The 25,087-nt window shown below is 38.4% G+C and overlaps 1 protein-coding gene across 1 annotated transcript in view; it reads right to left on the bottom strand.

The window, feature by feature from the left end:
• Nucleotides 1–25,087, bottom strand: part of FUT8 (fucosyltransferase 8) — a 443,858-nt gene that overhangs the window by 223,912 nt on the left and 194,859 nt on the right. The window contains exon 5 of the mRNA XM_021004648.2: nt 24,595–25,028. Within this exon, the coding sequence (XP_020860307.1) occupies nt 24,595–24,797 (203 nt within the window). The 5' untranslated portion in view covers nt 24,798–25,028. The remainder of the gene's footprint in view (nt 1–24,594; nt 25,029–25,087) is intronic.

Here is a 25,087-nt window from a genome sequence, read left to right as displayed (position 1 = left end):
AGTATTTCTCCATCATAAATAATGCCGGCTCTTCATTTTTAGATAATTTGTTTTATGATATTAAGAAAAGACTACTTTATCCCTATACATTTTCATGCTATTTAACATTAAATGTATTTTGTCAATAGCATTTTATGAATCTATTGGTATAAGCATGTCATTTTCATTATTTTTGTTCTTACTGTGTTTATAGTTTTTCCAATATTGAACTAGCTCTGGATTCCTGGTATAAATCAAATAGTCATAATACACAATATCTTTAACACGTTGAAATAGCCTCTTGCTAATGCTTTATTAAATATTTTCATTCAAAATATCGGTCTATAATTTTCTTTCTTTACTTTTGGCATTAGGATCATATTTGTCTCACAGAAAGATCTCTCTTTCTTATCTTTGTATCCCCAGTATCTAATACAGTGCCTAAAACAGAGAGGGTACTTAATCAAATGCTGACTGATCAACTGATCTTAGAAAGTAGAAAGCTTGGGGCAGCTAGGTGGCACAGTGGATAAGAGCACCAGCCCTGGATTCAGGAGGATCTGAGTTCAAATCCAGTCTCAGAGTGGACATTTGACACTTAACTAGCTGTGTAACCCTGGGCAAGTCACTTAACCCAAACTGCCGGAGAGGAGAGGAGAGGAGAGGAGAGGAGAGGGGAGGGGAGGGGAGGGGAGGGGAGGGGAGGGGAGGAGAGAAGTTCCCTATCATGATAGTTCATCAAGTGAAGGCTGGATGACCACTTGCCAGGGATAATGTAAAGGGAATTTCTCTTCAGACATCAGTTGGATTTGATCACCTCTAAGCTTCTGTGCTCCTATAAAGTGATTTGCTTATAGAAGTCACTTAATATTTCCCACAAAATGAGAATAATGCCTGTTTTTCTGTCCAAAAGATGTCAGTCACATTTATTAAACAGGACTTTACAGAGTATGCTGTGTTATGCCTTCTTATATACTATAGGTGTAAAACACCAAAGAAATAAAATACAATCTTTGCTCATTTAAAAATCTAGCTGGAGAAAGAGACTATGTATGTAAAAATCACTCTACATTTACAAATCATCATAACAATAAATGCCAAAGAAGTGTATCATGAAATGACTAAGTGCTGAAGGGATACAAAATAAGAGGGAAGAATAAACAGTGAAAGAGAACAAAAATCACTGAAATAAGGGGCTTGGAGGGTTGATATTTGAGTACATTTAAAATTTGCTCAGTATCTCTTGGAAAAATAGCCTGTAAATAACTAAAGCTTTTCAAAGGTGCAACAGGCTGACTCAGGAGTACAGATGTTGATCCCTTACTGGATGCCTTCAAGAAAGCCTATCTGACACCTCCTTAGGTATAGTATAAAGGGGTTTACTACTCAGGTATGGGTTGTACTAAATGGCCTTAGGTATGCTGTGACTTATGATTCTGAAGACGGATGGATGGATGGGAAGAGATGGCTAGCACCTCTGAGCAAATTGCAGTGCATGAAATTACAAAACTAAGTATCCCATGGCTTTTAATATTAAACTGTGAAGTCTGTTTACTGTTTGTCTCTGATTTTGCACCTGGACTTTGATCTCTCATAAATCTGGGTGGTAACTCCAATGGACTGAATTCTGTTATTCATAATGGAGAAGCTTCCTTCTCACTCCACTGAAGACACTGGGTGATCTCTAGTTATACCATCCACTGAGTCTGAACTAACAAGTCTTTAGCCTCTGGCTCCTCAAGTATTTATGTCTATAGCTGTATCACACACCACAGAGTCAGGTAGTCAGTCCTTATGGAACACCCACTTCCTCCACAAGATACTGAGTTCCTCAGTAGCTAAACCTGGGGATGAAAATAGGAGACAGCTTCTTTAGACAGATAAATCATTGCAACTCGTGAGACTGTACAGGTTTCATGAATTTAATTTGATTAAGGGTTTCTTTTCTCATCTTAACGACTTCTGACCAGCAATCTAAAGAAATTCAATATGGTCTAAGGCTACTTAGAGGACATTAAGCATTTATTACAGTTTTATTAAAGCCTACATTTAGTTATAAATTTGCAGTACATATGTATCTTATATACTGCCACAGTGCTGAATGTTATGGCAATATGATACATGTTCCCATGGAAATAATATTATATCTAAAAAGTCCTTCACAACAGAATTAGGAGATACAGTTTCAGTGGAAGCCTTTATATAGTATGAATAATTATAGAGAAAATTTCATTACTAGATCATAAAAATCACAATGTTCAGTCTGAGAATAGGTATTCTGATCCACAAAAGAAAAGCAGGCTAACAAATCTCAATAAAGACATGAACTTATAGGGTGATATTCAGGTCTGTTAAATTTTAGTCACAAAACTATTATGTATCTAGTGGTAAGTTTAACTCTGCACCTCACATTGTATATGTGCATGAATGACTAATGACTGGCCTAGTGGGCACAAAACTGAATTTGCAATCAGAAGACCCAAGCTTGTGGCGGTCACTTACTAGTTGTGTTACCTCCCTTCTCTCCTTAGATTCTTCATCTATAGAACAGAGACAATAGAATTTATACTGCTTTCCTTCACAAGACTGTCATGATGCTCAAAAATGATAATTTATGTAAAATATCATTAGTTATTAGGTAATTGTTGGTTATTGCTGTTATTATTACCCTGAACAAAACTGCTCCAAAGTGTGAACATCTTGGTTGTGACTTCCAATTTCCCGCTCATTCACACAACAAATATTTACTTCTATGTGTGCAGCATGAGGCTATAGGTATAGGGTACAAAACAGTTCCTATTCCTAAAGAGCTGCATTCAAATCCAGATCATCTTTCCTCAATTCTTGTGCTCTACTCACTCCATCCAACCTCTCAAGGTCATCTAGTCCCATCCATACTTCAACAGAAATCCCCTAGACAACTCCAATAAGTGGCCTTCCATACTCTTTAAAGGAATATGTAAACTGACAAGTTCCCAAGGCACCCAATTCCACTTTAGGAAAGTTCTACTCTGACACTACAATTTCCAGCCAGTTTTGCATTTACTACTTGTGTGACTTTGGGCAAAACCTGTACTTTTTGGGTCCCTGTCTGTAAAATGCAAGAAGAGAAAAAGGAAAAAGAACAAGAAGGAAAGGGAATAACCATTTATATAGCACCTATGTGCCAGACACTAGTACAGACACTAAGCACTTTTTACAAACATCATCTCATTTAATCCTTATAATAATGCTGTGAGGCAGTTCTACAGATTAGAGTTTTACAGTTGAGAAAACTAAGGCAAAGAGAGGTTAAGTAACTTGTCCCAGGTCACACAGCTACAAAGTATCTGGGCCCACATTTCAACTCAGGTCTTCCTGACTCTAGGACTGGCACTCTATCCATGGTGCCCTAGCTGACTACAAGGATTAATCTGATCTCTAGCATTTCTTCTGGCTCCAAACCTATAATTTTATGATTCTATGTTAGGTCTAATTGTGTTTTTAAAAGGTTGCTAGACAGGAAAAAAAAGAGGTGACACTTTTGCCAGAAATCAAGTTTAAAAACTGAGTTAGAAAAAATAATTAGGTGCTGATTTCAGGGTACCCCCAAAAATGTGCTTCTGAGGGATAAAGGATCATTAAGAAGACTTCAGCCTGTGTACAAAGAAGGTAGATGTAATCTCTTCTACTTGTTTGGGCTAAGTCAACGTATTCAAAAGCCAGTTCTGCCCTAGTACAAAGACCCAGACAGGGCAACCTTAGCAGGCAAACAGAGGGAGAAAATTCATGCTGAGAGGAAAACCACCTGCAAGCATTTTTCACAAGCTGCCAGGAAGCTCCAAATGTGCTCCAACTGGAACAGGGACAGTATATGAACCCTGATGGGCCTTTGACTCTAAGAAAAGGTTCGTTTACATTCATATAGCTGGCATATGTCTTAAGTATGATTTCAATTTTATGAGGGAGAAAACAGTTGCCTTGTCTCACCAAAACAGTCATTATTTCTCTCATAACCTATATTATTTATTACAAGGTACACTGTTTTCCAAGAATGACTGATTGTTTCCTTTCCAGGACCTTAACCATAAGCACTCAATAGTGAGCTTGCCTCAGAATCAGAGATACAGGTTTGTGTCCCACCTCTAACACATGTTGACTTATGTGATCCAAGTCACTTAAGCCCTCAGTTATAAATCACTATAGCAATAAGCATTTATTAAGCACTTCAAGGGAAGAAGGAAAAATATAAGCATTTATATGCCAGGCTCTTTGCTAAGTGTTTGATCTCACAACAACCCTATAAGGTAGGTGGTATCATTGAGGAAACTAAGGCAGATTTGTTAAATGACTTGCCTAGGGTCACACAGCTGGTAAATGTCGAAAGTCAAATTTGAACTGAAGGCTTCCTCTAGGCCCAAGCTCTCTGACCTCTCCACCAACAAGCTACTCTACTGTATCCCAAGCTTAGAACTACAGAGAAAAACAAAAACCAGTCACTGCCTTAAGAATAAATTTGCAGCACTATTCAAGGGGGCGGAGCCAAGATGGTGTAGTGAAAGCAGTGACTTGCTTGAGCTCTCCTCCAAAGGCCTAGAGGAAGCCTTCAGTTCAAATTTGACTTTCGACATTTACCAGCTGTGTGACCCTAGGCAAGTCATTTAACAAATCTGCCTTAGTTTCCTCAATGATACCACCTACCTTATAGGGTTGTTGTGAGATCAAACACTTAGCAAAGAGCCTGGCATATAAATGCTTATATTTTTCCTTCTTCCCTTGAAGTGCTTAATAAATGCTTATTGCTATAGTGATTTAGAGCCAAAATGGCTCTAAAATTCTGAAGCAGCAGAACCCACAAAAAGACAGAGTGAAACAAATTTCCAGCCCAAGACAACCTCGATGATAGATCAGAAAGGTATATCACACAGGGCTGGGAGCACAGCTCAGTGTGGCGTGGGCATGCAGACCACAGTGAACCTGGAGCGGGCCTCAGAGGACTGAATCATGGGCAGCTCTGGAGGTTTCCAGACTCCTCAATGCACAAATGCCAAAGACAACTTAGAAGGTCAGTGGGAAAAGTCTGTTTCTGTTGGTGCTGAGAGTGGAACGCAGGGTCTCAGCTCCATTCCCCAACAGCATGGCCCTAGGGGGGCAGCTGCTTCCCAAGCTTCCAGCCCACAGACTAAGGGGCTGATTAGAGAGGGATTGCAGGGATCTCTTTGCCAGTGCTGAGGCAGGAGTTTCTTGCTATGCCCGTGTTTGGATCTGGGTCATAGTTCTGGGTGCTGGAGTCAGGAGGAACGCTGGCGTGGTGGCACAGGCCAGGAAAGGAGTAACCACCTAGCCCCTTATCATACCACCTTGTAAGAAGTGAAAATTTATGGTTCCCTTACAAGTATCTCTGAAAACAGCTGTACAAACCCCCAAAGCTTGGGACAGTACATTCTCCACACTGGAAGCAGACTCTTACCATAACAAAGAGTTTAAAACTCAAGTAATTGGCCGGGATCATGAGCAAGCAGTGCAAAAAGAGTCAGACTATGTTATCTTACTTTGGTGAAAAAGAAGATCAAAATATACAACTAGAAGAAGACAACAAAGTAAAAGCTCCTATATCCAAAGCCTCCAACAAAAATATGAAATCAGTCCCAGGCCTTGGAAGAGATCAAAAGGGATTCTGAGAAGCAAATAAGGGAAGTAGAGGAAAAACTGAGAGTAATGCAAGAAAATCATGAAAAACAAGTCAACAGCTTGCTAAAGGAGACCCAAACAAATACTGAAGAAAATAACACCTTAAAAAATAGCCTAACCCAAATGGCAAAAGAGGTCCAAAAAGCCAATGAGGAGAAGAATGCCCTAAAAAGCAAAATTGGCCAAATGGACAAGGAAGTCCAAAAGATTGCTGAAGAAAATACTTCCTTAAAAATTAGAATAGAGCACTTGGAAGATAGTGACTTTATGAGAAATCATGACACAGTAGGACAAATCCAAAAGAATGAAAAATTAGAAAACAATGTGAAATATCTCATTGGAAAAACAACTGACCTGGAAAACAGATCCAGGAGAGAGAATTTAAAAATTATTGGACTATCTGAAAGCCATGATCAAAAAAGAGCCTAGACATCATCTTTCAAGAAATTATCAAGGAAAACTGCCCTGATATATTAGAACCAGAGGGCAAAATAGAACTGGAAAGAATCCACAGATCTCTTCCTGAAAGAGATCCCCAAAGGAAAACTCCTAGGAATATTATAGCCAAATTCCAGAGTTCCCAGGTCAAGGAGAAAATATTACAAGCTGCCAGAAAGGAAACAGTTCAAGTACTGTGGAAACACAATCAGGATAACATAAGATTTAGCAGCTTCTACATTAAAGGACCACAGGGCAAAGGAGATAGGATTACAACCAAGAATCACCTACCCAGCAAAACTGAGTATAATCCTTCAGGGGAAAAAATGGTCATTCAGTGAAATAGAGGACTTTCAAGCATTCTTGATGAAAAGACCAGAGCTGAATAGAAAATTTGACTTTCAAATACAGGACTCAAGTGGAACATGAAGAGGTAAACAGGAAAGAGAAATCATAAGAGACTTATTAAGGCTGAACTGTTTACATTCCTGCATGGAAAGATGATATTTATAACTCGTGAGACCTTTGTCAGTATTAGGGTAGTGGGAGTAAAAAAATTATATGTATGTATATGTAAATAGATAGATAGAGGGCACAGGGTGAGTTGAAGATTAAAGGGTCATATCTGGAGAATAAAATTAAGGGATGAGAGAGGATTATACTAGGAGAAGAAGAAAGGGAGAGGTAGAATGGGGTAAATTATCTCACAAAAAAAAACAGAAAAGAAAAGTCTCTGACAGTAGAGGGGAAATGGGGGAAGGTGAGAGGAAATGAGTGAATCTTATTCTCATGGGATTTGGCTTAAGGAGGGAATAACATACACATTCAATTGGGTATGGAAATCTGTCTTACCCTACAGGAAAACAGGGTGAGAAGGGGACAAGAGAGCAGGGGGATGATAGAGAGGAGGACAGATTGGGAAAGGGGGTAATCAGAAGGAAATACTTCTGAGGAGGGACAAGGTCAAAAGAAAGAATAGAATAAATGGGAGGGCAGGATAGGATTAAGGGAAATAGAGTTAGTTTTTCCGCAACATGTCTACTATGGACGTGTTTTGCATAACTGCACATGTACAACCTATATTGAGTTGCTTGCCTTTTCAATAAGGGTGGGTGGGGAGGGAGGAAGAGAGAAAATTTGAAACCTAAAGTTTTAAAAACATATGTTTAAAAAAAATGTTTTCACATGCTACTGGGAAATAAGAAATACAGGAAATGGGGTATAGAAGACTATCCTGCCCTACAGGAAAACAGAAGGGGAAGGGGATAAGAGAAGGGGAGAGAGATAGAAGAGAGGACAGACTAGGGGAAGGGATATTCAGAATGCATGCCATCTTGGGGTGGGGGGGGGGAGATGGGGTGAAAATTGGGAATTCAAAAACTTGTGGGAGTGAATGTTGAAAACTAAAAATAAATAAATTTATATTAAAAAAGATGTAATAAATAAATAAATAAAATGCAAATAAAAAATTAAAAAATTAAAAAAAGAATAGATTGGCAGAGGGGCAGCTAGGTGGCACAGTGGATAGAGCAACCGGCCCTTGATTCAGGAGGACCTCAGTTTAAATCCAGCCTCAGACCATACATTTGACACTTACTAGTTGTATGACCCTGGGCAAGTCACTTGACTCCACTGCCTAGACAAAAAAAAGAAAAAAAGAATAGATTGGCAGGTGCCAATCTCAATTGGTAGAGGAAGTTTCCTTACTGGGTATTCTCTATACCAATGAAATCACAAATCCAGTCCTAATAAAAATCACGAAGGTATTTTAACACAAGTTTCCAATTGCTCAAGATCACTACCTTCTATGACAGTGAATATCAAATTCTAATCACAATGTTTCACATACACATATGATAGAGAAAAGAGATTATAAGCTCCTTCAAGGCAGAAACCATGACTTCCATATAGTAGTATTCCATTTACACTTGCATAGAGCAGAAATCAAGGAATGCTTATAGAATGTTCAATGATGTCACAAATCTGTTTTCTATTTTTCAGTCTTTACCAAGTCACCATAACTGCCATTCCTCAAAAGGGAGGTCAACTCAGCAATAGAAAGCAGCAAAATTCTCAATGTATATTAATAATTCTTACACAGAGCAAGTCAGACAACAAGCAAATATTAAGTATTTATTATGTGCCAAACACTGCTAAGAACTGATGATACCCAAAAAAGGCAAAATCAATCCCTGTATGGCTAATATGGATATAGGTTTTGCAGGATTTCACATACATAATTAATGTCATATTACTTGCCTTCTGAGTGAGTATGGGAGGGGTAGAAGGAAGAGAGAAAATTTGGAACTCAAAATTTAAAAAGAAAAGAATGCTAAAAGTAAATAAATTGGGGGCCAGGAAGAAGTCAATCTTTGGCCTCCAAGAGCCTACATTCTAATAGGGGAACCAAATATGAAGATAATCAGGTTCAAGGAAGATATTCAGATCAGTGGGAAAGGCATGAGCTTGGGGAGAGAAGGGTGAAACAGTAAAGAGGGATACAGCAAAGAAAGGCTGGCTGTAAATGGTGGGATTTGAGCTGTCTTGAAGGAAACAAGACAAGCTAAGGGGCAGAGGTGAGGAAGGAAAGCATTCGAGGCATGACAGATATAACTGATGCAAAGGTACTGAGTTACAGGACAAAGTGTTTGTGTGAGGGATAACAAGTAGGCCAGTATTAGCTGCATTGTAGGGTATATGTATGGGAATAAAGAATTAAGAATAGAAAGACAGGAAGGTTGACAGTTTGTGAGTGATTTTAAATGCCAGTCTTCATATCTGATCCTAAAGAAAAAAGGAAGGCACTGGAATTTACTGAGTGTTGAGAGAGGAAAGAGTGACCTGTGCTTTAGAGAAATCACTTTGGCAGCTGTACAAAGGAGGTACTGGAGCAGAGTCTATACTACATTTAAGTGGAGAGAAGAGAATATACAAGGGTGCTAGTGAAGGTAGACTTTATATAAGATAGAACAATTGAATGGGGAATCAGTGGGAGTGAAAAGTTAAGGATGACACTCTAAGCCTAGTTTACTGAGGGGATGGTGGTGTCCTCAACACCAAAAGGGAAGTAAGAAAGAAGAGAGAGTCTGAGGGGAATCAATAATGAATTCTGTTTGGGACATACTGAGTTTGAAAAACTTATAGGACATTCAATTCAAGACATGCAAAATGGAGGTGGTTATGCAGGACTGCAGCACAGGAGAACCAATGAATCTATACCAATCCATACACATAGAGCAGCTGAAATGGAACTACATTTATCTAGACATGTATATGAAAAATGGTCTTGCTGCACAGTTTTATTAGCTTTAACAATGGGAACAACAAACGAGAATCAATAAAAAAAATTTTAACTCACATACTGTTTTGTATTCTTGGTAATAAACACAACCACCCATCTTCAATTATAAATCCTCATTTTTACACTGAATAATATTCTTCTCTAGCATAAGTGAGCCAAAATATATCTTGCAGAAGACACTGGCCTCAAGTGAACTGATTTCAAACATCCCACTTCCACCATAACATGTGATATATTACACTTAACAGATGAAAGTTAACATATGAGAATGAACTGGAGAGCTAATTTATACTTTTTACTATACCCATTACCCACCCTCAAAAAAATCCTCCAAAAAAAGCACATAGAGAATGAATATTTTAATGATTACTACCTTTTTATACACACACACACACACACACACACACACCCTTTGCTCTGCAGGTACCTGCCAGATTAGATGACCTTCAAAGTCATTTCCAAATCTGAGATTCTTGTGATCCCAGGAAAATGTAAGTCAAAAGCTCAGTGGAAAAATCAAAAGAAAAGACACAAATTTGTGATGTGAAGGTCTAAGGCACAGAATCAGAAGAGACAGCTAAGAGAGATGGTGTAGCTAAAAAAGCCAGCCCATATTTAAGGAATTAAGAGGCAAAGGAGAAAACAGCCAAATATCAGTTAGGTAGAATAACCAAGAGGGTACAGTGTTACAGAAGCCAAAGCAGAGTTACTTTTAAGAAAAAAATGGTGGTCAAATTCATCACAGATTTTTTTTAAATTGTGTACTCAGCAAAGTGTACTGGTTTTAGAAACTAAAGGTCACTGGTGATGACCTCTGGGGTAATAGCATCAGCAGAATGGTACAGAGGAAACCAAACTGCAAAGCCTTGAGAAATATGGAAATGTTGAAGAAGTGGAAGCAGTAACTGCCTCTGACACTGATGTGAAGGAGAAAGGGATAAGATAGCTGCTTGAGGGGGTAAAGCAAGGTCAAGGAAAGGATATGGGTTTTTGTTTTGTCTTAATTAGGACAAGATGATGAGGAATGCACAACCATTTTTCTCACAGGAATTTGGGTGCCTACTTTTTGGGGAGGAGGTAGGGGAAAATGAGTTTCAAATAGACTGGTCAATGAGATGCGCATTATCTCAAGTACCATTTAAAACCAAAGAAATACCCAAACTAACACAGGCCCCTTCTCCCCGACTTCACACCTCCACCCCAGGCTGAACAATGGAATAATGACTGTCAAGATATGCTTGAAACTCAGAACTATCCCCACCCCCTTGCCTGCATCTTCCTGGTGACCTCATCTCCCCACCTTTGGTAGGTTTGCCTCTGTAACAGTTCTTTCCAGGGGCAGCTAGGTGGCTCAGTGGATAGAGCTCCAGCCTTGGAGTCAGGAGGACCTGAGTTTAAATCCAGCCTAAGACACTTGACACTTACTAGCTGTGTGACCCTGGACAAACTGCTTAACCCCACTGCCTTACAAAAAAAAAAAAGGTTTCTTTGGGGCAGCTAGGTGGTGCAATGGATAGAGCTCCAGCTTAGAGTCAAGAGGACCTGAGTTCAAATCCAGCCTCAGATACTTGACACTTACTAGCTGTGTGACCCTGGGCAAGTCACTTAACCCTGATTACCTCACCCAAAAGAGAGAAAGAAAGAGAATTCCTAGCTTCTCCCGGCCAGCAGGCATTCTCCCTCAAGGAGTCTTCTCCCTGAATTGCCATCCCCTCTTTATGTCTCCCTTAGGCAGCCATCTCCCTTACAGGGGAGGCTGCCTCCCATAAGGACCTGCCCCACCCCTTAAGCTGCAGTCTCCCTTAAGGTGCTGTCCTTTTTCCATACAAGCTTTATTTAGCATTACACCCATTAAGGTGCAAGTTCCCTAAGGAACTTCACTGTCTTCTATTGGTGTCACTATAAACTTTGGCACTTGACTACAGGATGTTTTGAGTTTATGTATTCATTCTAGCAGACCCCACCCCATACGCTGACATTTTGTGGTTCCCAGCACCCCTAAACTGCAAAGAGAACATAAATTACCATGAAGAGAGAGAAAAAAACTAAAAACAAGGAGGGGGCGGGGGGTTCATAGCAACTATCCTAGATGAGCCAAGGCAGAAGTAAGATCAAGGGTATAGAGGCGTTAAACTTGAAAAGGAAGAAGGCTATCACTTCACAGACAGAAGAGAAAGGGGAAAGCAGAAAACAAAATCATTTATTTTAATTCGAACTAGAAGACTTTGAAATTTGCTATAGCTTGATGATCTCTGCTATTCCAGGTTGCTAAGACATAATGGATGGGATATGCAAGAAAAAATACTGAAGATTAGAATCAATAGGAAAAAATAGATAAAATATATAGGATTCAAGAGAATTATATTCCTCATTCTGCAGCTGACTCAATAAATAATGTAGTTCATGCTACTTAATCTCTGCAACTGCTATGACCAGGGTTCAAATCTTAGCTCTTCCCCTTATTTCATATGTGACCTTAGGCCAAGTCCCTAATGAGAATTAGTGGAAAGCTAGTTATCAAGATTCACTTCCCCTTAATCAAACACCCCTCAAGTACAACAATTATTTACTGAGTAAACAAGAGCCTAACACTTTGCTAACTATTAAGATTCAGAAGAAATTCATGACATAGTCTCTAACAATAAGGACACTTCAGAACAAAGGATAGCTAAGATTCTGATTTCTCAATCTTTGAAAAATCTTACTAAAAAGAGTCAGAAAGGATAGCATGTAGATAAGAGTGTATTTTTTAAATGCCATCCTAACCGATGAAGACAAGTTGATAAAGGTAAGTACACTTATTCCAGGAATCATATGATGACCATCTTTTCCAAAGCCAATGCAGTTAATAAAGCAAAATAGAAAACTCTGTAGCTACAAAAAACAGACTCTAAAAGCCCACCCTGCCAAAAACAACAACAAAAACCCAATCCTACCATTTGTTTCAATTCAAAGCTTTCATTTGCTTTCCTCAGAGACATGCAAATGTTATACTATTTTCCTAAATTTGTAACAATATCAACAAAATTGGCAAATGTGTGTCAGAAAGGCTTGCTTAGCTGCTTTTAAAATTAACACCCTGAATCTCAAAAATAAAATGCTTCAACTTTCCCATTTGTTTTTAACACATGTAAATTTATCTCAAAGATGTACTGCACATAGACTGATTAGCAGTCGAACCTAGTTCTACCATTATTTGAAATCATCTTTGCACTTTGGCTTGTTCAGTGGTTAACTACCAGAAAATCAAGCAAAATAAGAACCAAAAATGTTAGCAGAACTATGGTTCAGGAAAAAGCCACAAAACCAATAGGAATAGCAGTCATGCTCCCACTTCTTCCTTTCAAACTAATGGCTTTCAGCCTTTTCTATTTTTCAATTTTATTTCTATTTTCAGTTCCAAATTCTTTCCTTCTTTCTGGCCCCTCCCCTATTTACTGAGAAAACAAGAAGTATGATATTCATTATATATATGAAGTCATGCTAAACATCAGGCTTTGCTAAAGTGAAATTCTATTTCCATACTTGGTAAAAGGATCATGACCCCATAAGGAAAGTGGGTGGGGATATGTGACAGGAAATGTTAAGATAATATGGGAAAATGTTAACATATAATTTCCTAAAAGTATAAACTTAATATGCATAATCAGAGTTCATTTTTGGAGTCATCTATATCCAAGGTTCTTACCCTTTTTTGTGACATGAACCCCTGTCTGGCGAAGCCTGTGCACCTCCTTCTCAGAATGTTTTTAAATGCATAAAATACACCAGATTATGAAGGAAATCCTAGATTAAGAACTCATTATCTATATCATTAGCAGATAATATTACAAGTTATCACAGCATAAGGTACCTTAGCTCTTTAGATAATATCCTATAAATGTTTCTGCTCCCATGTCCCATATAAAGTAACTCAATCTAAGAGCTAAAGTTAGACCGTTAGACTGAAAATATGCTTAGTTAGACTGAAATTCATAAAGCACAAAGGATCTTTTTGAGGAAAGGAGAACCCAGATTAAATACATGATTTCCTCCACAGAACAGAGAGCAGATTACTGGAAATCAGGAAAGTCAGGTATCCCAAATAGAGTGAAGACTTGCAGCAAAGTGAACAACTGTTCAAAGGCTTAGACTAACAGAAGGCAAAATCTGCTTAGCATAAAGAAAAAAAAATCTATGAAACATAAAAGCTTTTGTGACACAGGAAACTAGAATTCCAACTCTTTATCATTCTGAAAGTAAATGGGGGCATTCAGCTTAAAGATTGTTTCTTGATAATACTCTTATACCTGATACTAGAAGACATAGCTCTGGTCATTCATTTTTCTGTTTTTTATAAACCCAGAACTTTAAATAATATTTAACTAATAACTAATAATAATTTAACTCATTGGGGTCACCATGTCTGTAAATGTGGAGGTAAAACTGCACTTATAAGGATACATGATCCCTACCCACCCACTCCATACTAGCACATAAGCTCTCAGACAGGAGAGACTGTTTGGTTTTTGTATTTGCATCCCAAACAGTGCCAAGAACAAAATAAGGGTTCAATAAAGGCCTGCTGATTTCAACTGAATTGAACAGACCCAACTATCTCAGAATCTTGAATTTGGAAGGAATCTTAGATGCCATCTACTTGAAGACCTGAAAAACATTCACTGAAAACAAACCCAACAAATAAATAAATGCTTATCTGGTATTTGAAGATTCCTACCCAAAGGGAACTGACTACTACCTTCTAATGGCAGCCCATTTCCATTTTTAAGAAGCTGTTAGAAAAGAGAGTTGGTCTTCACATGATTAAGAACTGCACTCAAGTTGTATCTCTGATATATACTGGCATGTGTATATACATATGTATACACACACACACACACACACACACACACATACACACACACATATATATGTATATGTTATGAAGTCCAGAGGCTTAGGGGTGCTGGGACCCCAAAATCATGACAGGCAGTTTCTGTCCAAAAGAATTCAACCCAAGCCTTAGTTCAAGATTTATTAAAGATCCGCCATATATATAAATGTTGATAACTAGCTATTCTAGGTTGCTAACACATAATGGATGGGATATGCAAGAAAAAAATACTGAAGATGAGAATCAATAGAAAAAAATAGATAAAATATATAAGATTCAAGAGAATTATATTCCTCATTCTGCAGCTGACTCAATAAATAATATAGTTCATGCTACTTAATCTCTGCAACTACTATGACCAGGGTTCAAATCTTAGCTCTTCCCCTTATTTCATATGTGACCTTAGGCAAAGTCCCTTATGAGAATTAGTGGAAGGCTACATATTTGTGTTAGTAGAGGGAGTTTCCACAGCGAGAATTCCCTACACCTATGAAATCATAGGTCTTGATGACTCACCTCCTTGCCACTCATCCTCCCCTCAAAAAAAAAAAGCTGTTCAATAGCATTGTTTACATGAATCTTAATACTGCCTCTTTCTCTATCTTACATAGGAATTCTAATTTTGCCCCTGGGCCAGTCCTAACAACAAATCTAATCCTTTTTTTCCAATAATTTCACCAAGTATTTGAATGCAATGATCATCCTATACCTAGACCCTCAAAAGCAAGTCTTCTCCAGTCCAAAACAAATGTCTTCAGGTCCTTCATGTCTCTTGGTATGACCTTAATGGCTTAGTCAATGTCCTGTGGATTCTCCAACAGAGAGCACATTCTTGTTCTGTGAAACACTCAAAACACAACATAATATTGCCACAGCAGGAATTATTTCCTCTGCAGTGCCTCAATTTTGATAGGACATACTTGACAAATACATCATTGCTATGATTCTGATTGTCAGATTCAAGAGATCTCAGGCTCACTGTCCAACAAGAAGTCTACTTTCAAGTGGCAATATCAATCTAACGCCTTAATCTAAAATACCTTTCCAATGATTTACTTGGGTAAATACAAATTTTAAAAATCCAAACTTCATCCGACTGTTTGACAACAGTGTTTCTGAAGTCACATGGATTGCACAGACAGATAGCAAAGATGTTACGGAGTTATAAACATCAAGATTTGGTAAACGATTGGATCTGAGGAGTGAGTGTGAGGATCAAGGATAATATGGAAGTTATAAAACTGGGAGACTGAAGAATGGTGGTGCCTCCAATACAAATAAAGAGGTTTGGATAAGGAATAGGTTTTGGGAAAATATAATAAGTTATATTTTAGACATGTTGAGGTCATGATGTCTAAGGAACATCCAATCTGAAATGTGCAATAGGCAGCTGGTGCTATCAGACTGAAGCTCTGGGGAGAAATAAGAGTTGTTTATATAGATCTGGGAATGGTCTATAAGGAGATGGTAATTAAACCCATGGGGGCAGATGAAGTCACCAAGAGTAAGAATGTAGAGAGAAAAGAGGGTCCAGGAAAAAAAAAAGAGGATCCAGGACATAAACCTTGGGGAACACCCATCCGTAGGGGGGCATGATATGAATGATAAGCCATCAAAGGGCAGCTAAGACAGGTCAAACAGAAAAGAGGAGAACCAGGAGCCACTAGTGTCAAGTAATCCTAAGGAAAGAATATTCAGGAAGAAAGGATGATCATCAAGGCAAATGTAGCAGAAAGGTTAAAAAGAGATAAGGACAGGAAAAAATAGCACCAGATTTGGTAATTAAGGGATCTGGTTTGAAGAAAGCAGTTTCAGTTGAATGAGATCAGAAGCTAGACTATGCAAAGGGTTGAGGACTGAGTGAGAAGAGGGAAAATGTAAACTGTTTTTTTCTAGGAGTTTGGCTAAGAAAGGGAGTGGAATTTAAAGAGATAGTAGAGTCCAGTAAAGGTTTCTTAAGAAGGGGAAAGACTTGGTCACATCTGAAGGTAGTAGGGACAAAATCAGTACAAATGAAGACACTAAAGATTAAAAACAGGGAGGGAATGATTGAGGGAAAATCTAATTGAAAAGACAAGAAAGGTTGGGATACAGGGATAGTTTTTTGGCTGATTTTATGAGTGAAAGCAAAAGAAAGAAATACTTAACACAAGATACTAACCTGTCAATATGAGTACGAACTTCCCCTGGAAGTTTAGGAGGAATACTAGGAGGATGGCATTTAGTTTTCTACAGTCAAAATTAAGGTTCTCAGAAGAATGCATACGTTTTCCCCTGACATGCTACTTCAGATTTCACAGTGAGATGGGGAAAGGGAAGGATGGGGGGGGGGGGCGCACGTGGGGTTTGGAGGCTCAGGGTAGTAAGCTCTTCTAACAAAAATCCTAACAAGAGGAAAAAAGAGGACTTAATTTTTAATCTAGCTGTGCACCTGTGTGTGTGTGTGTGTGTTTCTGTGTGTGGGTGAAACACATAAAGAAGGGCCATCTGATTAGCTGTTTTTGTTGTTGTTTGTCCTTTGTTCAAGGACTTCTTGAAGGTGATACCAAGACTTGCCAGTGAATTGGATTTAAGTGACTCAGGGCTATGCAAATTCATCAGCCACACTTTCTCTTCTCAAGCCCTTTGGGTCCAGTGGTAAGATATAGATCAGGATACTGGAAATGGCTCACACCAGACTATCAGAAAGTAGCAGAAAGAAGGGTGGGGGAGGGGTGGATATAAAGAGATTTTGAGATAAAGCTCCAGAGGCCCCTAGTTGGAGGGAAAGCAAAAAGAAGTAGTTAAGAGTACTGGCCTACTACATTTTAAACTGACCTGCTTACAATAGGTGATTCCTAACTGTTTGTAAAACTTTCACAAGAAAATGTGGACATGAATGGGGAACCGAAATATTGAAGAAATATATGAACTTGTGGATAATATCCCTTTATAAAGGGCCAAGGGTATTGAACTCAGAAATGTGTATTTGCATAATTTTAAGAGCACATATTGTTATTTGGCAGTAAGGAATTTATTAACTATGTGGCCCCAGGAGACTGTTGAATCTAGTGAAGGGGTCTAAAAAGAAAGGAAAATTTTTTATTGAGTCTCTTTTCAATTGTATTAGTTATGTTGCTGGAAGGGCAATTTATTTTATAATCTGGAATGTTAAATTAATTCTGTCTTCAGAGAAAAGAGAAAAAGGAATGAATCTGGCTATTGGGGATTTAAGAAATCATAAAATTTCCAAATTTTGTCTTTATTTACAGGGAATTTTCAGTTAAAATTGTTGTGTTATCATTTATGAAATTTGTGAGATTTTTAACCAAGTTGTTTGGGATTAGTGTTTCAATGCTAAAACCCAAAAAGGGTTAATTAATTACTGTATCTGTGTGGGCAAGGTCATCTGCCCTGAGAAAAGAACTTGTTAGGATTATGCAGTTCCTAGGCAATGAACTTGACTTGCTGAGAAGTTGCAAGTTTATGTACAGTAGATAGAAATGATTTCTGATGATTGGCTTTTACACCAGGGCAAGTTTAAATTTGAGAAGGAAAGATGTAAAGTGAGATTTCTTTTTGTATGAGTCCTGGTAAATCTATATTGCTTATTGCAACTCCATGAGAGTAAAATTAAGTGCATCCAGCTTTAAGCTGTGATTAGTCAGACTTGCTGTTTGAGGTAAAAGGCTCTTGGGACTATAACTCATTTTGTTTTGAGTTTAAATCTGGGTATAGTTGTCAGCATCAAATCAGTATCTGAAAGAAATGCCACAAGAACAGGTGCAGGTCTACTTAGAGGAAATGTGATTTATTTGGGAAAAGGCCGAGGGGACAATCTTAGTCTCAATCTAGGATGGGATCCTCCTGGCTCAGTTTCCCCATTGTGTTCCTTTGGAAAGGAATGTTTCCCACCTGACTATTCCTGAGTTTGGCTATGAGGAGAAACAGATACTGCATGATTGGAGAACTGCGACTCTATCTGAATTTAAACAAAGCTAAGGATGTTTTATCCTGTCATATTTGATACGTCACCTTTCCCTGCTCTTTTTCCTTCTATAGTAAGTTTCTATGATCAGAGCAAGTAGTCAACATGAGACATAAGAAAAGGATTGGATTATAGTCATATCTTAAACTGACTGCAGAACTTGCCGGGACTAATGACTATTTCTGAGTCTAACTCCAGGCGTCCTTAACTGAAACCTGGAGGACTTTAAGTCTGGCTCAATGCAGTTTGAGGTTTGACATAACACTCTGGAGCTGACAGGAAGCTGAGGGAAACACTGTCCCCTTACTCAGATTTCTTAGTGGCTAGTTTCTATAATCAGAAGGTTTTATAAGTACAGTAACAAATTTACTAAAATAATTTGATTATGGAACATCTTAGGTTATTATAGAACTGGACTGTGTTCCGGTATGAGTTAGGGTCTTTTAATTCTTGGTAATGGTATGGAGATAATCAGGAGCTTGTGAGAATGTTATTTTGTTATTTGGATAATATCATACTTGCCTAAAGTTTTGTTACCATTGATTAATAATGTTAAAAGAAGAATGGCTTGTGATTTATTTTGTAAATGCCATCAAAGAAACAAAGCATGACTAAAATTTTAAGATTTTATATGTTCTGTGTTAACAATTGATATGTATTTACTGAATTTTCAGCCTGTGATTAATCCCTTCGTGAAATCTCATCCCCCTGGTGAGGAAATTAATAATGGATTAATGTAAAGTATAAGACACTGGGTTCTGATATGAATTTCTTAAACATGACAATTGGCCATGATTTTCATTTTGAGTTTGTAACAATGATCAGTTACAAGGACTAGAAATAGTGATTTAAAATTGTGCCAAGATCACTTCTGTAGGAGACTGGACAGAAAGCTGGCTCCTACAAGAAGATGCTGAGATGCTGTGCTGGAGATGGCTGGAACAAATACCAAGGACCAGAGGCCTTCACTGATGATGCTCCCTGCCAGACAGCTGTATAAGAAAAGACGTTGAATCTTAAAGGGACAATTGCATTATTGTTGTTTCCTTTTGGGTCTCTGTATCTACATTAATGAAGGGGCTGTCCCTTTGATTTGTCAATGCTTAGATTAATCCTTCCTACATTTACTTACAGGAGCAGTCCTGGTTTGGGGGAACTTGGTGGAAGCAGGTTTCACGGTCCTTATTGATAGCAGTGAGTGGAGTCATACTACTCCCAGTGTGTGTCCCTTGCATGACTACTGTACAAAGGATACTGTCTAGGATGATTACATTAAGAGAGCCTGCTACTGAGTCCATAAGATTAATGATATCAGGGAATCAAGGGTGGATGGCAGTCAGTCAGGAAGAAGAGGAAAGGCCAAACCCTAATCAAATAGCAAAGAGGGAAACTGAAGAAACTTACCAGTTTTAGTGTGACAAACTTTCAACTATGAAATGAGAGGGGGGACTGTGTGGGACAAGTGAAAGTTTCTCATATGAAATGGAAGCTATGCCTCAAAAATTTATTTAAGGCTTCAGCATTAGCTGGGCCTAAGTTTCGTTTTCCTGTAAATCATGTGATCGGATCATACATCTGTTGCCCACCCCCTCCCTTGTTTTGTAACCACCACCCCAGCCTTATCTTTATCAAATAAGGCAATCCTCTAGCTGCCAAGCTTGTTTTGGGTAAAAAGCATCTCTTAGTTTCTAAATAGAATGTAAGGTCTCTCACCTCAACCAATGAGGATAAAGAGAGCGAGGTAAACAAGTGGGGGAGAGGGGGTGTTTCTTAGAGTTATTTGTCTAAGGGTATATAACTGCTTGTTTGCTGCCTGTATCTTGCCTCCCTACCCCAGTCCACCCTGGGTAGGTGATGCCCAATTCTCACGTGAGACTTGCTAGAATAAGACTTCTGTTTCTACTGAGAAAAACCTCTGAATTCTTATTTGTGTAAGTGGTCTCAATCCCACTCAGGAGGGAAAAATGATTGAGAGGAAATGTAAAGGAGAATGTAAGAAAAGTTGGCATAAAGAGCTAATTTGGTTGGTTTTATGAGTGAAAGCAAAAGAAAGAAATAGTTAACATAGGATAACTAACCAGTAGGGTCCCAAGGGGAGGTAGAGGGAACTATATGCACCATTATAAGGCCCTTAATTGTCACTTGAGAAAACTAAAAGCCATCCTTCTGGCACTCCTTAAACTTCCTCGGAAAATTCATACCCATAATTAACTGGTTAGTATCTTGTGTTAACTGTTTCTCTCTTTTGTTTTCACTCATAAAACCAGCCAAAAAACCCTACCACCTTTTTTTCCTAATGATTTCACAGCTAAGTGTCTATCTGCATCCAAAGGGCCTTATAGCATCTGACATTATAGATGAGACCTTTCACATTCCCTTGTTAAGAAACTGTGAATAAATTTGAAAATATTCCAACTTCACACCTGCATTCCTTACAAACCAGTTAATACATTCAAAGATCCTAAGCATAGGCCTGGAAACAGAGGTAGCAGTTAATACCTGTCTCTCCATTAATAATCAATCCTGAAATACCCTGCCCCCCAAAAAAAAGTTTCTCTAACACATTTGGGAGATGACATTTTTTCCTGCACAAAAAGAGAAAGCCAAGAGGCTATCTTTGCAGTTACCACACAACAATAATCTGGGGAACTGCCACCACCCCATCCCAATGGGTACATATTTGGAGGTCCACAGCATCCTACACTTCTACCTCTAGATGGCTGTAAAGAATATCATTTAATAATAATCTCTATTTGGACAAGTAAGTCTAGAGTATGGGCTTTCTCCTTTTTTCCTTTACCCAGTACAGATCCTGAAATTATCACATAATGACACATATGGAGTCATTTGCCATCCATTGTAGGAGCTGAAATGGAGGGAAGAAATAGATCAAGTCTCCTCTTCATTTATAATCTCCTCAAACTCAGAGAGCTCTCATTCCAATTGCTCTGATGAGTAGTCATAATTCATCCCATTAATAAATCAATATTTTAGAGAATCCTATTTTGTCTTTGAAAAAGCTATGACAGAAAATCCTATTTCACACAAATAACAGTATTCCAAGTGGTAGCAAAATTGGTATTGCTTTCTTTGAGAAATAAGAAAACTCTTCATCCACCAAAACATAATAAGAGTTTCAGTTTCAAGTGCTTATTTCAATGTGTAAGTGTATTGAACATTCATGTACAGATGTGATAAGACAAGCTGTCTTCCACTTATCTATGACAAATGTGTTCCTTATACATCTATATTTAGAAATATCTAGGTCACTTTATCTTTTTAGATGTGAAAATAAATTTGAGGACCCTGCATGTTTTTCATAAATATCCATTAAATACCTAAGATTCAGGAGAAAATTCTTGTTACAAAAGGAATTTGCTTCATATCTATTATAATCTATAAGAAAAAAGTGACAAAACTTTGTCTTCCAGCTTGAACACATTTCAAATACTTTGGCACAAGAAAGCTGTCTTATGCTTTACCTCCACATCATCATACAGTTTTGCAAAGATCCTCCTTTTCAATGGGATTTTTTAAATAACGTTATTTAACCTTATAATAACTTGAAAAATATTAACTTCACCAATATTTTTCTATGGAAATTATTGTGTTTAACTGCATTTTATCCTTGTAATGATTGAGCTCCATAAGTCAATCCGACATTATGTCATTTTCATTTTTAAAAATCTGTCAATTACAATGAAAATTTCTTTTGATGGGACACTGTCATCAACAGATTTGCAAAGTAATAATTCTTCCTTACCATCAATTTTAATCACAGTGTTTGTATGTGTGTGTATGTATGTATGTAATCAAATGAACATCATTAACTACATCTGTTGCTTCTTTCATATGTAATGTGAAATAAGAGATTTTAGCTTCTCAATTTATTGCAAAGGTCTTTACACACGTGAGTATTTCTCTTCTCTCGTCCTAACTCATTCCCCAAGTGGAACCATTCCAAGAGCTTTTGCATATAATTTGCTAAGCTTCATTTCAACCATATCAATAGTTGTAGATAGCAATTTCTTCTTTCTAATGAGGCTTTTTACACTTAGTAATTGCATAAGCAATCTTATGCAATATGAGCAGTCTTTTTGATGTCACAGACATGGTTTGTCTTTGCTTACATTTTTAAGCAACTAATGTTCTTCAGAAAAAATTATCACCTAGGCAGCTTATTCCCCAGTGAGATTTGACACAAGTTGACTCAAATTTGACCTCATTTGAGCATAATAAATAATACTGCGTTCCATTCACAGGATCATAGATACAGAGTTGGAAAGAATACTTAGAGGACATCTGGTCCAACCCCCTCATTTCTTTTTTCAGGTGAAGCACATAAAGACCAATTTGCTAGACCAAGGTCACACTGTTAGTGAATGGCAGAGTCAAGATTCAAACCTAAGACTCCTTCCACTTCACTATCTACTGAAGTGAATCTGTTGTGGTGGTCTCACTTTTGTTGACTTTTAATGTAAACAATTATTACAGGAAAAAAAATAGATGGTAAGGCAATTATATTTCTTTTCCCACCCAAATACTCTCCTAGACTCTTCCAAGATGACATACCACTTCTAAAATTCATACCTCCTCCGTCCTGTCCCTGGGGCCCTACCCTCCCTCAAGACTGTAGAAGGGGGACAACGGATATCAGAGGGCTCTTCCCACACCCTCCATTTAAGGAAGGTACTCTGACAATCACTTAATCATTTCCCACACTGGCTGCAGGACTTCGTCATGCTCCTGCATTATCTCCCTATCCCCCAATTTTTCAGCTTCTTTTTATGTGTTATCTTCCCCCATTAGATGGTCAGGTCCTTGAGGGCAGACTGTCTTTTACCTTTCTTTGTATCCTCAGCACTCAGTGCTTAATAAATGTTTACTGACTTTGACTCAAAAATATTCAATAATTCTGGACAGTTGAGAGTTTTCTAAAAACTCTACTATATGCTATTCTCAACCACTGTGCATCATTCCATTGCCTTTTAGGCACCCTTCAATTTTATCTCTTCAAAGACTATTCTTGAGCAGCTAGGTGGTGCAGTGGATAGAGCATCAGCCCTTGGAGTCAGGAGTCAGGAGGACCCGAGTTCAAATCAGGCTTCAGACACCTCAGAGCCGAGTGACCTTAGACAAGTCACTCAACATATTTAACTCTTAGAGGGGTGAACAAGTCACTGAGAAGTTGAGTTTTTTTTTTGGGGGGGGCTCCCCAAACAACTTTCTCAGTGTCTCAGAGATAATGTGTCAGAGATGGAATATCTTTAATAGGAAGATGGGCCTTCATTTCAGGAAGAAGTTTGGGGAAATTAAAACACTGTTCAATAGTGTAAATACAATCCAGCCCACAGGGTCCAGTTCCTATTCAATTCTGAGCCTAGTTTCTTTTCTATCTCCAACGTCCAACCAAGATGTAGGCCCTGAGACACCAGCTCTGTGGGGAACCCATTCAAATGCATATGCCATAAACTAAAGAAGTATCCCCTCTCTATTTGGTTGTTTATTCAAGTACGGATACTTATGCTGAACTCTCAAGCATTTAAAAAAATTTTTACCATGCCTGTCTTACATATGAAGTATGAGGAATATATGCCCCTTGCCCTTTTTCCCAAATGAATTTGGGTGCCTACTTCTTTGGGGGGGGGAAGGAAGAGATAAAGAGATTCAAATTGACTAGTCAAACAGAAGCCCATTATCTCAAGTACCACTACTAAGAGATTCAAGTAGGCTGATCAATGAAATAACAAAACTAACACAGGTTCTTCCACCTCACCCAGCACTGAACAATGGAATAATGATATGCCTAGATATGACCAAAACTCTGAACTACAGTTCCTGGTTACCTCATCTCTCCACTCATGGCAAGTTTTACTCTATAGGAATCGCTAGCTCCCTAGCCTCTCCTGGCAAGTAGGTATCTCCCTTAAGGAACCAAGTTCCTAAAGCAATCTTCCCCTTTGAGGAGGGGGGACCCCTCACCCATCTCTCTTAAGGAGTGCCCCCCTCATTAAGTTTCACCTACTTTCAAAGGTGAAGGAGCCCACTTATGGGTGTCTGTGTGTGTGTGTGGGTGGGTGGGTGTGGGTGTGGGTGTGTTCCACAATAAATCAATAAATGCCTTTACTTGATTTGGAGATAGCCTAAGCAAATTCTTTTGAGGTGACTTTGCATCCCAGTATTTTGGGGTATCCCTGAACCTCATCAAAGTATACACAAGAATCATCATTACCAAAAGTGATATAACATATTTTTATTTTTGCCAAGAATGAAAAAAATATATATTTTCTAAGATTTCCCTGAAGTATCATACCAGAAAAGTTATCACATTTTTTTCTTTTTTCCTAACCACTTACAGAAACCCACCTGAGAGACTCTGCCATCCGCCTCAAGTCTTCATTCTGCTGTTTTAGGCGCTCAAGCTTCGCCAGTATCTTGGAGAGTTCTCTGCTGGAGTGATCAGGATGATCGTTGTCCCGTACCAAGTGTCCGCCTATGTAAAACAACAAAGTCCCCCAAGCAAAGAGAACGAGCATAATCCAACGCCAGGAGCCGGTCCATGGCCTCATTTTCAGGCTCTCAGCTCTCTCCCCGTGCGTCTAGAGCTCAAAGAGCGCAAACAACATGGTGACTGGGACACTAGCACAAAGGTGGGTCAGCTGCCCTTTCTTTTTTTTTATTTCAGCACATGATGTTTCAACAAATTAGTATTAGTTGGGAGTCCTGGGGCAATTTCTTTCAGAAGTCCTTCAGGTGTTGTGAGTAGGAAGCTTTTGTTTCAAGTCCCTGGATTTTACATTCTGTGGAAAGAATAAGAAATGAATTTAATGAAATGATGCAAATTTATGGAAGACAGCAA

The sequence above is a fragment of the Phascolarctos cinereus genome, unplaced genomic scaffold (genome assembly GCF_003287225.1).
Source record: "Phascolarctos cinereus isolate Bilbo 61053 unplaced genomic scaffold, phaCin_HiC Scaffold_3;HRSCAF=262, whole genome shotgun sequence".
NCBI classification, from domain to species: Eukaryota; Metazoa; Chordata; class Mammalia; order Diprotodontia; family Phascolarctidae; genus Phascolarctos; species Phascolarctos cinereus.
Note: the sequence above shows the minus strand (reverse complement) of the source record. Positions and strands in the feature narration are given on the sequence as shown.